The following is a 15,047-nucleotide window of genomic DNA, read 5'->3' as shown; positions in this document are numbered from 1 at the left end:
ATTTGAGTTGTATGTGAAAGCAGATGTGTGCAGGAGTGTGGCCACATCTTTTGCTAATTCCAAAAGCATGCAGTGTGAGAGGAAAAATGCTTGGTTATAAACAAATGAAGCATAAAATTGGTGCATTCAACACAATTCTAAAACATATGGGTTGATACATGATGGTGGATATGTTCTGCATGTTTCCAACTATGATTAAGTGGCTACATTCAAGACCCTACTTAACTGTGAAGGTAGTATTCTCCCAACACCTGCATTCCTGTAGTGGGACACATTCTACAATCGCCTAGAATTTGTAACCTGGTCGCCCTCATGGACTTGACTAAATTCCACCCCTGGTCAACTGCTCAACCCTTCCAAGTGCTGTACAATGGATATCACAAGATATCCCCTCCTCTGGTACACAGGCTCCAGTCTGAAATACAATGGCTACTATCACAGAATTCTCCGAGACCAACACCCAGGTCGCCCTCTTGAAGTATTCCAAGTGCAGCACAATGGCCAACCATACACGTCTTCTAAGGGTAACATGTTGGCTACCCTAATGGATATCCACAGAGTAATAAACACCAAAATCACCTTAACAACAAATACAAATTCAAACCCATCACCCACACAAATACCGGAGAAGCAAGCCAGTATCGGCTACACATTCCACTCTGAAAACTAACATGCACACAAAAGCAGCCATTGATCCACTATGCACCCACTGCAAGGAACACCCTAACTCTTCTCATGTGCATTGCATCACCATCACCACTTTCAGAAAGAGCTTAAAATCATATCTGTTTCCCCACACATAATCCTGCCACTCCATCTCCCCTGCCACTTGTCTGTCCTCATCTTTTTATTCTATACTGCAAACATTGTGTAGCTTCTGTGTTAGCCTCCAGACCGTGTAAGGTGCTCAGATACCCTCTGGGTAGGGCCAACACTGGACAAACATTATAATAAAAATGAATAAAATATTGTAAAAACAGAATTAGCAAACTATTCTGTGCCAAACAATGTGCAAGATTAGAATGAAGGGTCGCGTGCAAATACGTTGTGCAGTTCCCTTTCAAAGGAAATCAATCAGATATTCTATTTTAACTTCGATTTTTCATTTGATTTGATTGAGACACCAACCTCACATTCATGTATGCTCCTTTCACTTGCTTCAGTTGCAATGAGAATTTTTGAATATGAAATAGTTTTTGAGTAGGCATAAACTCAGCAGACTGATGATGAATTCATGATGCATCTTTTGCATATTGTGTCTTTGTACCCCATGTGACCAGCCGACCAATAACGATTCAAATTAGTGATTGTGTGAACAAAGCAGTATGCAAAAGGATTTGAAATGCTGAATGGTAATGGACTTTTTCTAAAGAGAAATCATGGCCTTCAACAAGACTGGAAAATGCCATTAGACTGCAACATGATGATCACGAGAAAACAATTGATCAGAATGTCTAAACATGTAGTCTTTTGTCAAATGTGGTAATTTGACATATATAGGTTTGTACATATTATTTTTGTTAGATATAATTCTGACTTTTGCCTTCATTTGATAACCCATTTAATGTTTGCTAATACCTATATGAAAGAGTGAAAATAATTCCCCTATTGCATTAGTTGAAGTAGATATATAATTAAGATAATGTTTTATGTTTTACCATATTCCCATAAAGAAAATATGCGTGCTGAAAAAAAGAATATGAATTTGTGTTTTCAATCACACAACGTCTTCTTATATTAACAACACATTCTGAAATGTGTAGTTCACAAATTCATCATTGTGCATCCTCAAATGAGTATATCAATATATTTATTAGTATTCGCTTGTGAATTATGTTTCTTAAATATGGATTCCTTCAGGAGGGCAAGTCGATATGATGCCGAGTTTATGGCTAATGTGTATTTGTGGCTTAAACATGGTAGTGAAAATGTCAATTCTTCAGAGCAACCTTTGATCCCACTGTTGCAGGATTTAAATAGCTTGCACCTTATTATTAAACTTTACGCATGGAGGATGATTGAGGAAGGCGGAATTTACAGTTCATTGACAAAGAAAACAAGCAGCCAGATAATTGTACAGAAGAACATATTGAAGGTGATAATTGGAAAATGTGCACCTGCATGAAACATGTGTTTGAATGCTATATATATGTAACCACAATGTTTTTCTTCAAAGGCCCTTCAGGACAAAGCCCATTGTTAGTGGCCTTGAGTGGAAACCACACCATGCAGCTAAATTTCACAAGCAAGGGCAATCAGCTGTATCTCCGGTGGTCTACTGATCATGCAACCAGCAAGAAAGGATTCAAGATACGATATTCAGGTTTGTAAATTAATTGATTGATTCAGTGATTTCCATCAAGGTATTAACGATCTACCATGCAATCTGTCCTTGATTGCAAAATATTCTAGTCTAATGGGTTTCATAAGGTGTGCTAGATGTGCCAGTGATTCAATATATCACACCTAAAGTTGATCATAACGTTGTCTGCACTACCTCATTATGTGAGCACCTTTCAACCATAAATGCGTGGTATGAATCTATGATTCACACCCGAGGCAGGGTGCTCAGCCAATCAGGTACCTGTAAAAGTGGGCGCCAAGACACTGGGCCTCATTACGACCTATGCGGAATACGTTTAACAGCTCTGGTAATGGTGCCGCCGCTGTTAAATGCATTCCGCACTATTACGAGGTTCCCTCGTGGGACCATGCCCTTATTAAGGGCATGGCTACCTCCAAAGTCGTAATGAGGCCCACTGTGTATCACCCATTTTGTCCAGCCACCCAAGGCCCTCCCGCAGGTGGTGCCATCTTGATTGTGGGGAGACAGCAGGGAGACTCTCTCTGTTAACTCACTATGTCCCTCGCATCCCCTACCCCCAAAGACACCCCTCACCCTTTTCCCACCCCTCTCCCTCCCCACTTACTTGCTGGACCAAAGTGTTGTGCGCTGGTCCCGGTGCTCCTCCCGCCCGCAGCTACCATGAAAATAGAAAAGAGACTAAGTACATTTTCCTATGGCAGTGGTCATCTTGTTTTTTGATTCTTGTATTACGGGAGCCCATCTACTGTAAAATAAAAAGTTAAACATTAATTTAGGGTGCGAATAGCAATCACTCCTGCTCAGGGTGGACGTACAGTGCCAGTAAGGGTCCTGAACCCTTGCTAATGCCTGAGTGCCCCCCTGATCTAGAGTGATTGCTACATTAGATCATAGACAGTTTTTATACATACAAATAATTATATTTTTAAAGATGATTCCTCAGGAGGACAGGTCCATATTCTCCCCCATAAAAACTCTGGAACCACTTTACGTTTCTGTGCCCTCTAAAATGTTTGCACTTCAGTTTTAATGCTATATATTACATGTTATTTAAAAGTATCTAGTTAAGTATGCTAGTACCAATGCTTTGGCTGTCATCGCACTATAATTCCAGCAGCATCAGAAAAAAGAATGGGATCTAAAGTGCAAAAATTATGTTTTTTGGGGTTATTTTCGAGTTTTAGTACGGTCTTGAGTCATATTGATATGAAAAGGGTGCTTTTGCAATAGGCAGTATACATCAAGGGAAAAATGACAGGCACTATATTTTTTTTATTTTAAAAAAAGGAGGTTGTGCAATACAAATGTGCTCAGAATGGAAATAACAAATAGGATAACTTGGTTGGATCTTACCCATAAAGACATTACGCCCAACCTGGAGCTACATTGATATGAAATGTAATCTTGCCTTATTTGCAACCCAGCAATCAGTTTAGGGAGGGCATAACGGGATGAGTTCATTATGCAAGGTCGTTTTTTAGTCAGCGGCTTGGCCGAAGAGTTCTGAAGACATAGGCAATTCAATGACACAAGCCATTGTTTTGTTTTAAATAATGTTTTCTTCATTTTTATTCTGGCTTAGTAAGGAACAAACAATCGAAAGATAAATGCTCAGTCATTGAGCAATATCAAAAGGTATAATTGCTTTATTGTGGCATCACCAAACAGGAATGCCATCTTTGCATGTTTTAGTGTGTACAGCAGTATGATTTATTCAAATAATCTTATTCTCAATAAGTCCATTAAGCACTCTGAAGAGAATGGTGGCTGTGTTGAAAATAAAAGTATTCTCCAGAATGCAAGCAAAAGATTGTACTGTTTTTTTTTCATTCCTTGGATCCCATTAACCCAATTTCAAATTCTGGATACGCTCTATAAACCATGTCAGGTTCTGACTATTGCTTTATTAAATATCCGTTTTTAAGTGCCCTTAACCCTCCAAATGTGCCTGCCCCTTTGGCACTGGCCAAGCAATTGGGCTTCCAGGTCAAGAATAGCTACGATTTAATGTACCCACCATCTATATGGGGAAGAAAGTTTAAGCATTGCTGGAAAATCTTTACCATTGTACAGGTCAGCAAAGAACCACTGTGTCTGTCTTATTTCATAACCAGGATATGGAAGGATTCTTTTTTACCTCCGTAATCCCAAGTATTTATATATATCTATATCTATATATATATTTTTTTGCAGAGGTCTTTTAAGCATGTAAAGCCACATTATTGCAACATAAGGTAGAAATTTGGGAATCAGGCCCTTACACATAAGATATTAAAAATAGCTACTAAAAGAGGCTGACGTGTTTTAGATCAATGTATGTAGATGTTGCCAGATGTAAATCAGTTTAGGGGACACTATGGTCACAATTGGAATACTGTTTACCACTAAAATTCAAAGGTTAGGGCTAACTGAATATCTATCTTTGAAGCTGGAATTGTTATCCCACTGATTGTATTATTTTATTTTCTCTCATTCAGACACACAAATCAGTATATGTTTGTATGAACTTAAAATACCCTGTGTAGGTGAAAGATGACATTGATAACAATGTGTTTATTCTTTGACTCACTTTTAGTGGGAGTGTGTTCCTTGCAACAGTGCCCGTTGACTATTCCAGTCTTTGATTTCTAAGGTCATACCTGGATTGTTGCCATGCAATTTCTAAAGTTGTGGTTCATACTAACTCTCCATCCTGTTTTCTCTTGTTTCTGTTCCACATTATTTAAATAAGAACCCAACCAACTGTTGGCTCAGCTGTGATAGACAGCATAAGCCATAGCAGCATCATGCTTTAACAGGCTTTTCATGTTTAGGGAAAATGCCCTGTACCTTAAAGAAGTGCGTACAAATAGAAGAAGAAAAAACACTGGCCAACTACTGTCTTGCTACTTGGACGCTACTTCTTCATCGAAACCTCTAGCTCATTGTATGCTGTGTGAAATTCCACATTTGTAAGTGGGAACAAGCTGTCTACCCCATCTTCCTGATCTACATAAATATCCTGCCAGAACACTCATTGATTGGTCTGTATCATGTATGTTGATCTGACAGAGTTGTGTATTTGATGAAATGTCGACTCATGAAAGACTTACACGGGAATGTTCCATGAGTAGCAAGCAGATCAGGGAGAGGGAATATGTGTGGATGACAAATTATTGCAGCCACTGTAACTGGATGAAGGTCATGATGAGACAAATTAACTACAGCCCTAGCCAGTACCTTCCCCCAGAGTATTCAGTGTATTGTTTACTTAAGACTTGCTTAATAACCCAGCTTTGCCCAGGATTACAATTCTCAGATTTTTAATTCTCTGATCGGTAAGTCTCATTTCAGTTTCTTCAGCAGTAGTATTGCTATGTTTTTTTAGCAGCAAACATATGCACATCTGTAATTGTCAGTTGAGGTTCTTTAGCAGTTTAATTCCTTCACTTTTCAGCAGCACTAATTTGCTTAACAGCAAGTCATGTTTTTTAGCAGCACACATTCTCTGATTAGTAAGTCTTGCTTCAGGTTCTTGAGCACTTTCATTGCTCTATCTGAAAACATGTGAAATTCTATCAGTTTCATGGTCTTGAGATCCTCCTTCTTCAGAAGGTTGATCATGTTTCAGCTTTCAATGTTTTGTTTTGATTCGCGAGAGATTAAAAACTGCTCTCTTTTTTTCATGGCATTTCTGTAAAAATATATTTGTAGGATTAAAACATTAATGAAAGAAGAGAATACAGAAGAAAGAAGTATTTTTGTTAAGCACAGAACCTGATTCACATCAACTTATTCAACTATTTCATCTTCACATTGTAGCAAAATTCCACTCAATGTCATGATGGTGAAGTACCTGTCCTTTGCAAAATGCTGCGATAGAAATTAATCAGGTGTTGATCATGTTTCAGCTTCAATGCGCGATTATGAGCACTGTCTACAAATTACCTGTAGATGGCGGTGGAACATCACAAAATGTAATGCTGAAAAACCAAAAGATTAGTTATCATGGGAACGGGGTGACCTATCGAGCCAAAAATAGTTGCATTAATTCGGCAATAAAATAAAGAATATGGCATGCAAAATTCATGACACTAGACAGCACTGTTCATGAGGAGTTACGTCCCCAAGAACACCACATGCAATCACTCAAAAACACAAACGAACGCAAGTTTGTTTTTACACATGTATGTATATATATATATATATATTACATGGACCCGGTTAAGTTGGTGTTTCCATAGGAAGAGCATTTCCTTGGCTTATAACTTCGCTCCATCTGGACGAATCCTCACCAAACTTTGCATAAAAAGTATATGGCCCACTCTGAATTTGTTTGCAAAGTTTGGAGAGGTTTGGTCCAGGGGGGCAAAGTTATAGGGGGGTCCCAAAACCTGTGTTTTTTCCCATAGACATAATGGGAAAAAACTTTGCGCACGCCTACAGCCCAAACCGCTGGACGGATTTACACCAAATTTGCGGCAGGAGTGGGGGCTTGCTCCCAAAAGCGTGCTTTTGCAAATTTGGTGTAAATCGGTCCAGTAGTTTTTTTTTAAATGACCAAAATGTAAGGCAAAAAAATAGTGATATCTCTGTTCGCTTCGCGGACGGACTTTCCGGTTCGCTACGCGGACAGTGCCCTGATTGGCCAGACGGCTTGCGTGATGTCCGCGGACATGCGACGTGTTCGCTGATTGGACGGCGTGGGGCCTGGAGCGCGTCAGATTTTTTGTGGCGCCTGCCATCTTGCATTCGCCGACGACCGCGGACAGCGCGGTGAAACTTGGATTAAAAATTGTATTTAGTGGAGTGTGTTGGTGTGTAAGAGTGTTTGGGGAGGGTGGCGGAGAATGAGATAGGTTCAATGTTCTGTTTTTTTTATGTGCTAGAAGCTTTTGTTGTGTTCGATTTTTCTGCGGACAACACGGCTGTTCTGAAATGTTCGTAAATAAACAGAATGGATTCGGTGTCAAGTTGAAAGTGTTCTAAGAAGACTCGTGGGGTCCTGCAATGTTCGCAGGGGGTGTCCTGAAGACGTTGTCTGTATTGTTCATTGTCAAGCTGAAAGCGTTCTAAGAACACTCGCGGTGTCCTGAAATGTTCGTACCTAAAGAAAATGGGGGTGTTCTGAGGACTTTGTCCGTATTGTTCGCTGGCAAGTTGAATGTGTTCTAAGAACACTCACGGTGTCCTGAAATGTTTGAAAATAAACAAAATGGGGGTGTTCTGAGGATGTTCTCTGTATTGTGTGCCTGCTTAGCTGAATCCAATGAGGGAATGGCACAGAGAGTGACGTGGAAATGGTAGAAGGGCTGTCTAAGAGTTACGTGGTCCGTGGACAGGGCATGCTAAATCCGGGGTTTTCCAGCAAATCCAGCATCGAAAGAAGACTGTAGGGATCAGCCAATCAGATGTTGAGGTTGTGGATTTGTGTTCAAAGAGACTGTGTGTAGTGAAGATGGAAGAAGTGGAGAAAGTCAGGGTGTTGGTGCTTGGAGATATGTTTGTGCATGGTTTACAACAGTATGCTCAATGCAGGCATGTTGCAAAGAATTTTGATGCTAAAGGAGTGGAGGTGGTGTGGAGCACTGTGCCTGATTGCAATGTACAGGGAATTGTACACGTTTGTGAAGATATGGGCAGGATGAACAGTCCCCATGCGGTAGTTTTGCACTATGGTGCTTTCCATGTGGGCTATGTCAGTGCCCTTACTTTGTTGGCAGATTTGGAACACTTGGTCCAAGCTGTAATGAACATCCTTCTAAATGCCAAAGTATTTTTTTCTGGATTAGTACCTAGGGCAATATGGGGCAATAGTTCAGTTTTTGTCCTCAGCAGAACAATGCTAGGTGTGCAATCAACCAAGGAATGTGTGCCTTCATGCTTAGATCTGGTATATTCTTCTGTAATTATGAGAATATTGATTATAGTAATGCTGTTTATTTTAAAGAAGATGGCATTTCCTTATCTTTTATGGGAAATGACATTCTGTTTTGGAATGTAAGGGTTGCTTTGGAGAAGGTTATGTGAAGATTTTAGGAGTAAAGTAAGAAAAATTAAAAAAAATACAAAATGACCGGTGTCTGTCAATCATCTGCAAAAAAACCCACCAAAAAACGGCTCTTTTCAGAGCCAACCTCAAAGGTGAAATGGGGCACACTATTTAAATTTACATTCACCACGCTCAGATTTTCGATATGTCCGCAGACATGGCGGTAGTCCGCAGACATCGAAAACACTAACTAGGGGTTCAGTATGTTCTATTTTACATGGATATAAAGTCAGGGATATTATGGTTCAGTTGTGCTACTAAAACATATGAAATTAAGTAAAAGAAATTTGTTAAAGGGACGTTATGATTAAGTTGCGCTAATAAAAACCTATGAAATTCAATGAAAAAACTTTGTTAAAAGGGACGTTATGGTTAAGTTGCGCTACTAAAAACCTATCAAATTCAGTAAAAAACGAAAAACCCCTGAAATTCGGCAGTTATGGTAAGATAAGCAACCATAACTCACGCCACCGTGCACTGCTAACACTAACACCCAGGACATCAAAGATGACATGACAAATGTCATCACTGTACAATCTATATATATATATATAGATTGTACAGGTCCTGCTATTGCTACCTGTTTCAGTCCTGCTGTCCATTTGCAGTGGCCTCAAAATGTATTTCATAAATAGTCTCATCATTGACAACATTAATTACATCAGCACTAACATCATCAAAGATGTCAATATCATCACGCTTCCTGAATATTAAGAAAAGGCCCTAACATGTAATCTTCAGTATGCACAATACCTACCCCCAAAGACCATGGACTTTGGCCAAGCACTGAGAGACTCTTTACTGGGCATAGATTATGGGGAAACACTCTGAAGGTTGCACTTGTAATTAACTATCTGTGGGTACTACTGACAGTTAATGTCATTTTGTCATGCCCTGTACAAAGAATGATAACCTCATTATGACTGCAAGCTATGGCCATTGGGCACTGTTCATGTATTGCTCAGACAATCTTAGTTGTGGATCTGCCCCAGATGCAATACCCATCCACAGAATACCCTGGAAGAATGGCCTTTAGTTATTACCTGAACCCCCTGCAAAAGGTGTAAGGCCTACTTCCAGGTCCCACAAACAGAGCTCCTTCCAACTACCAAGTGAACTTGAACTGAGGACATGTTTTGTTGGTTCTGCATAACCTAAGCACAACCCTACTATCATATTTTCCATCAGGGCATACACGTAGTGCTGATGTCATATGTGATGTCTTCAGTGATATCATCAAGGATGTCTTTGTTATGTCATCTCTGTTGTTGTATAATGTTGTGTAATGTGGGAGATGGGGGTTGTAAAGCACAATGTTTCACCATTAGGACACACTCATACTATAGATGATGTGCTGGCAGTTAACAAATTTTATCTGAGACGCTGTCATGGGTTCTGCATTTGAAGGTCAGATGACTGTGTTTGCTTCGAAATCAGGCTGACTAATTGCTGCACATTTTGGGAGCTATCAAAATAAAGTCCTTCAACCTGGTATCTCTTTTATATGTGTAGGTATGACTAGCAACAGGAAGAGAGGATAGGTAAGTGATCTAATGGAGGTACACCATGTTATTCTGTGGGGAAAGAGCTATCAGTGTATCACCATATAACGCTGTATCCAATAGGCGTTAAGATTTAAAGGTGATGCGCTCCACAATATACAACCACCACAGCAACATTGAGGCATGGCATATGTGTTCTAAATTCCCAACGTTTTGGCAGAAGTCTGCCTTCTGCATTGTGGGATGCCTACAGGTGTCACATATTATTTTCAGATACTCTCAAATAGATATTGGTTTCAAATCCAAGGGGTGTAGACACAAAAGGCACTCATAGCTACCACCATATGACAAAACGTGCCAAAAGGCATATTCTGTTGACTTAACTGAAAGCAAGTATTTTCCACCTTTGACAACTGGTTAGACAAGGTATGTTTTGGGTTCATCCCAATACTTATGTTGGGTGCTCCCAGCAAAGGCATACGGAAGAAACCCAAGGATTCTGAACAAAATGTGTGGCTCCAAGCACTAAATGTGGCATTTACAGTAATAACTCAGTCTTGCTAAGACTGGTCTTGTGATTCATTTCTTACATTCTAATGGAGGTACACTATGTTATTCTGTGGGGAAAGAGCTATCAGTGTATCACCATATAACGCTGTATCCAATAGGCGTTAAGATTTAAAGGTGATGCGCTCCACAATATACAACCACCACAGCAACATTGAGGCATGGCATATGTGTTCTAAATTCCCAACGTTTTGGCAGAAGTCTGCCTTCTGCATTGTGGGAAGCCTACAGGTGTCACATATTATTTTCAGATACTCTCAAATAGATATTGGTTTCAAATCCAAGGGGTGTAGACACAAAAGGCACTCTTAGCTACCACCATATGACAAAACGTGCCAAAATGCATATTCTCTTGACTTAACTGAAAGCAAGTATTTTCCACCTTTGACAACTGGTTAGACAAGGTATGTTTTGGGTTCATCCCAATACTTATGTTGGGTGCTCCCAGCAAAGGCATAAGGAAGAAACCCAAGGATTCTGAACAAAATGTGTGGCTCCAAGCACTAAATGTGGCATTTACATTAATAACTCAGTCTTGCTAAGACTGGTCTTGTGATTCATTTCTTACATTCACTGTATTATAGAGTTGAATAATTACCTAAACTTACAAGATGTGTTGTGTCTATTATCAGACAATTTCACAAAAAGTGTGTGCATCGTCTGAATTCTTGACAAAGGAAATAATAGATTGATGCTTCAGTTTACCCAGTAGGAGAACATGTATATGAGTACCATTATGCATTCGGAAAGCCACTGTGCTTTACAAGCTCTGTTAACTTAACATAACATAACATAACATAGCATAACATAACATGACATAACATAACATAACATTAAGGAGCAGGGATGACAAAACAGATCTACGTGACAGTCCATATCGCACAGTCATAGGTGGAGAGGTGAACGTGTCAGGTTCCACAGGTTGTTGTTGCCTGTAATACAGAAATCACTTTAGTCAACCCAGCACTATTCTCCTCAGTCTAGATGACCCATGGCTGTGCATCAGACACAACATGATCAACAGTGCTGAATGCTGCAGACATGTCAAGCAACAGCAGTGCACCGGCACAAACACTGTGCATCACCTCAGTTAGACGAAGATGCAATGTATATCATTATGAACAATTCATGTGAGGTGAGGCATGGATGTATATTCATCATGTGTTTTTGTAAGACTTTTTACATTGTTACTATAACATCCATGAAAAAAGCATCCCATCAACCAAAGCTTTTTCTTAGAACGTGTGTTCTAATGCAGTTTTTTATATCACCATCACGGAGAACCATATCTTTGATTTCATTTTTTGAAGGTATACTTTAAACAGGCTGCCACCAATCATGTAGTGCCTACACAACATGGTCTCTGGCCATGTTCTAGGGACAATAACCCTATCTGCAGTATCTGATGGGTACCATTTGTGGCCTAAGTCCTTGGCCCTCATTCCGAGTATGGCGGTAGGGGGATAATGGCACCGGTGAGGATGTCGGTGCCGTCAGCCGCCTACCATCACATTCCGAGGTCCCTTAGCGGGTCTCACCAGGAACGGCTGATCTGACCAGTCGTTCTTAGCAGGAACCTATGGGGGCTCAAATGGGAATGGGGAATGGTTTTCTGAATGGGGACTTACCGGGTCCTCCAAGATTGGAATGACCCGGTAAGTCCCCGTTCAGAGACACTGGACCCGGACCCGGGTTTGGAGGCAGCCGCTAATAGCACCATGGCTGCCTCCAAACTCGGAATGACCCCACTTGTCTTTGGCTTACTTTCCCTATGTGGTTTTACCTCTAAGAATTACCAAAAACTATTCCTAGTCCACACAGTGCCCAGTGACACAGCCAAGATAACTGCATTATATGCTAAATATTGATGTAGTCTGTACCATGTTATCAGTGTGCAAAAGACATGATCTATTGCTCACACGGTGTCCCACAAAGCATGAAGAATATCCATGGCTAAGGCTATGACTTTAGTTTGGCTTTCCATTCTATTACAGGCACTTATTTTGGCAGTAACGGAATTTATGAATTGTGTATTGCTCTGCCGAACTGCAAGTTTGGCCTTGAGGTAAAATGCTTACCTGCAGCAGCATGCTGGAGATAAATAAGTCATTTTGGGGCAAATATCGGTGGAATTACCGCTCACAGAAATTCTACTGAAATCCCCAATGGGTACTTTGAACTCCAAAAATGGGGATTAATACCACTCTTGCATCACAATCCTATGGCAAGCCCATTGGGCCATGTGGCAGTAACTATCAGCAGGTAAGGTGCTAATTTGGTGCATTTACCACCAAAATACAACCAAACTCAAAATGAGGCCCATCACCTCACATGTAGTATGTCAAGTTGTGGTGTGTAATCATGCCTTCAACCCATGATGCTTGGTCTAATTCACACAATCGGTCATTGGGTCTCGTGGTGGCCTGTGGACCTATTATAGAAATTGTACAAGGCCACAGGCTATATCCATTTGCCACTTTGTATGGCTTGTGGGTGGTTTGTGCATGGCCCGGAGCCGGTAAGCAGCGGGTTTCCGGCAACCTCGTAACAAACCTACCGCGCCTGATATCCCGGTGCCACTGGGATATCACAAGTTGCAGTGGTAATGGTTATTCCCCATTTCCATGGAATCCCCAATTCCATGTTGGTTATATGTTCTTCCTCGTTATATGTATGTTTTGTTGATTAGCCTAAAGTTTGAAGCATCTGACAGTGTAGTCCAACTTTGGTAACACAAAGTAGGGCTGCACTCCACTATGACAGAAAACTTTTTTAGCATCACTATTTTATATTTGTGTGTGATCTTAGAAACATTAAATGGAAATATATGGGTTCAAACACTTTTGAGCCTTCAGCTTCTACCCTATGCATTGAATTTGTTTGCATTAATTTAAATATTATATTTAGACGGGTGATTTCCTCGTAAGCCAAAGAAATGTTTTCACTAACTCAGAGTATCTAAAAAATAATCTTTTGGGTAAAAAAAATAATGGAGACTAGCGTGGGTAGTGTTTACAATTACTTTACTCTCAAGATAGCTACCAAATTGAACGCTTGTATGGAGAACCCACATACTAAAGTTAGGGAAGAAAACATGGCTACTTGGGTAACTTCAAAGAAGAACACCCTTACAAGGTGAACTCTCACAAAAAAACTGCTTAGCGGTTCAATGTTCGGCACAGTTGCACATAGAAATCTTGGCTGATGCAGGTAACACTGGACTAGCCCAGAGGAATATCAATGCAGCGTTAGGAAAATGTGCGTGTCCCTGATAACGCGTCTTTGTCATTTTAGAGATGAGCATATGCAGAGTTTCATTAACCATAAGATCAGGAACTACAATACCAGTCATAGAGTTACAGAAAAGAAATTAGAATATACATTTATGATTTTGAGTTTGGGGGACAATTTATACAACAGAGAGTTGTCATTATTTATATTATTTAGCAAAGACAGTGGGCCTCATTCCGAGGTTGGTGCTAGTCATGCTCTTGTTACTGATTGTTACTGATTCATCAGGTGTGATGTATTATTTTAATACTATTATTATTATTATTATTATTATTATTATTATTATTATTATTATTATTATTATTATTATTATTGTTTTTCTTATTATTGTTACTCTGGTATTTTTTAAGCAATAACCTATCTTCAGGAAGGAATGGATCACTTTACACATCAAAAGGGAAAGTACAGAGCGTGAATTTTGTAAGCAATTGTCAATGTTGCCTGGCATTGTTTTTAAAATAACGAAGTATATTAATATTTGCTATATCATTATTGTGAATATCTATGGGCCTCATTCCGAGTAGGGCTTTAAAGGATACCGGGCACCGTTAAAGAGACCGGTGCCAGTAATCCTGTACTGCCCTACTATGAGGTCCCTTAGCGGGTCCCTCCTTTAATGCCTGTTCTGACCAGGCGTTATGGACGGGACCTGTTAAGGGACTTCAGAGGTAATAACGGTACCACAAATTGCGGTACCGTTATTAGCTACTTCCCCATTCCCATTGAGCCCTATGGGGGCTCAAATGGGAATGGTGAATGGATTTTTCAATGGGGATTTACCGGTCCCGCAAAGGTCGGACTACACCGGTAAGTCCCCAATGAACCAGGTCGGAGTCGGCACCGGTATGGGAGGTAGTCATGGCGCAAATAGCGCCATGACTACCACCATACTCGGAATGAGGCCCAATGGTTTGCGCAACCCATCATCAGTAAAGTTATATCATGATATATGATAATATATGGATAGTGAAAAGGCACTGACAGGGACCGCCTCTGATTTATAAGGCAGGAATAATAAGGTTGCTAAATCTGGTCTAAACTAGTCTGGTACACCTGTGGGGGTCATTACGAGGTAGGAGGTAACCATGCCGCTTTTAGCGGCATGGCTACCCCCTTACAAGGTACCGGGTCCGGGTTCCTTGAATGAGGAATTACCTGGCCATTCCGACCTTGGAGGGCCCAGTAATTCCTCATTCAAGGAACCCAGACCCTGTACATACCCATTCGAGCCCCCATAGGGCTCAATGGGAATGGTGAGCATGCTAACAACGGGCCCGTTAATAATGGGTCTGTTGTTAGCATGCTGGGCTGCTCGCGGGACCCGCTAAAG

The 15,047-nt window shown here is 40.5% G+C and overlaps 1 protein-coding gene across 2 annotated transcripts in view; it reads left to right on the top strand.

Moving 5' to 3' along the window:
- Positions 1–15,047, top strand: part of CSMD1 (CUB and Sushi multiple domains 1) — a 5,442,057-nt gene that overhangs the window by 4,697,228 nt on the left and 729,782 nt on the right. For both annotated transcript variants that reach the window (XM_069606098.1, XM_069606099.1), the window contains exon 48: positions 2,177–2,323. In XM_069606098.1, the coding sequence (XP_069462199.1) occupies positions 2,177–2,323 (147 nt within the window). The remainder of the gene's footprint in view (positions 1–2,176; positions 2,324–15,047) is intronic.

Source organism: Ambystoma mexicanum, chromosome 4p (assembly GCF_040938575.1).
Source record: "Ambystoma mexicanum isolate Mex_15411 chromosome 4p, UKY_AmexF1_1, whole genome shotgun sequence".
Taxonomy (NCBI): Eukaryota; Metazoa; Chordata; class Amphibia; order Caudata; family Ambystomatidae; genus Ambystoma; species Ambystoma mexicanum.
Note: the sequence above shows the minus strand (reverse complement) of the source record. Positions and strands in the feature narration are given on the sequence as shown.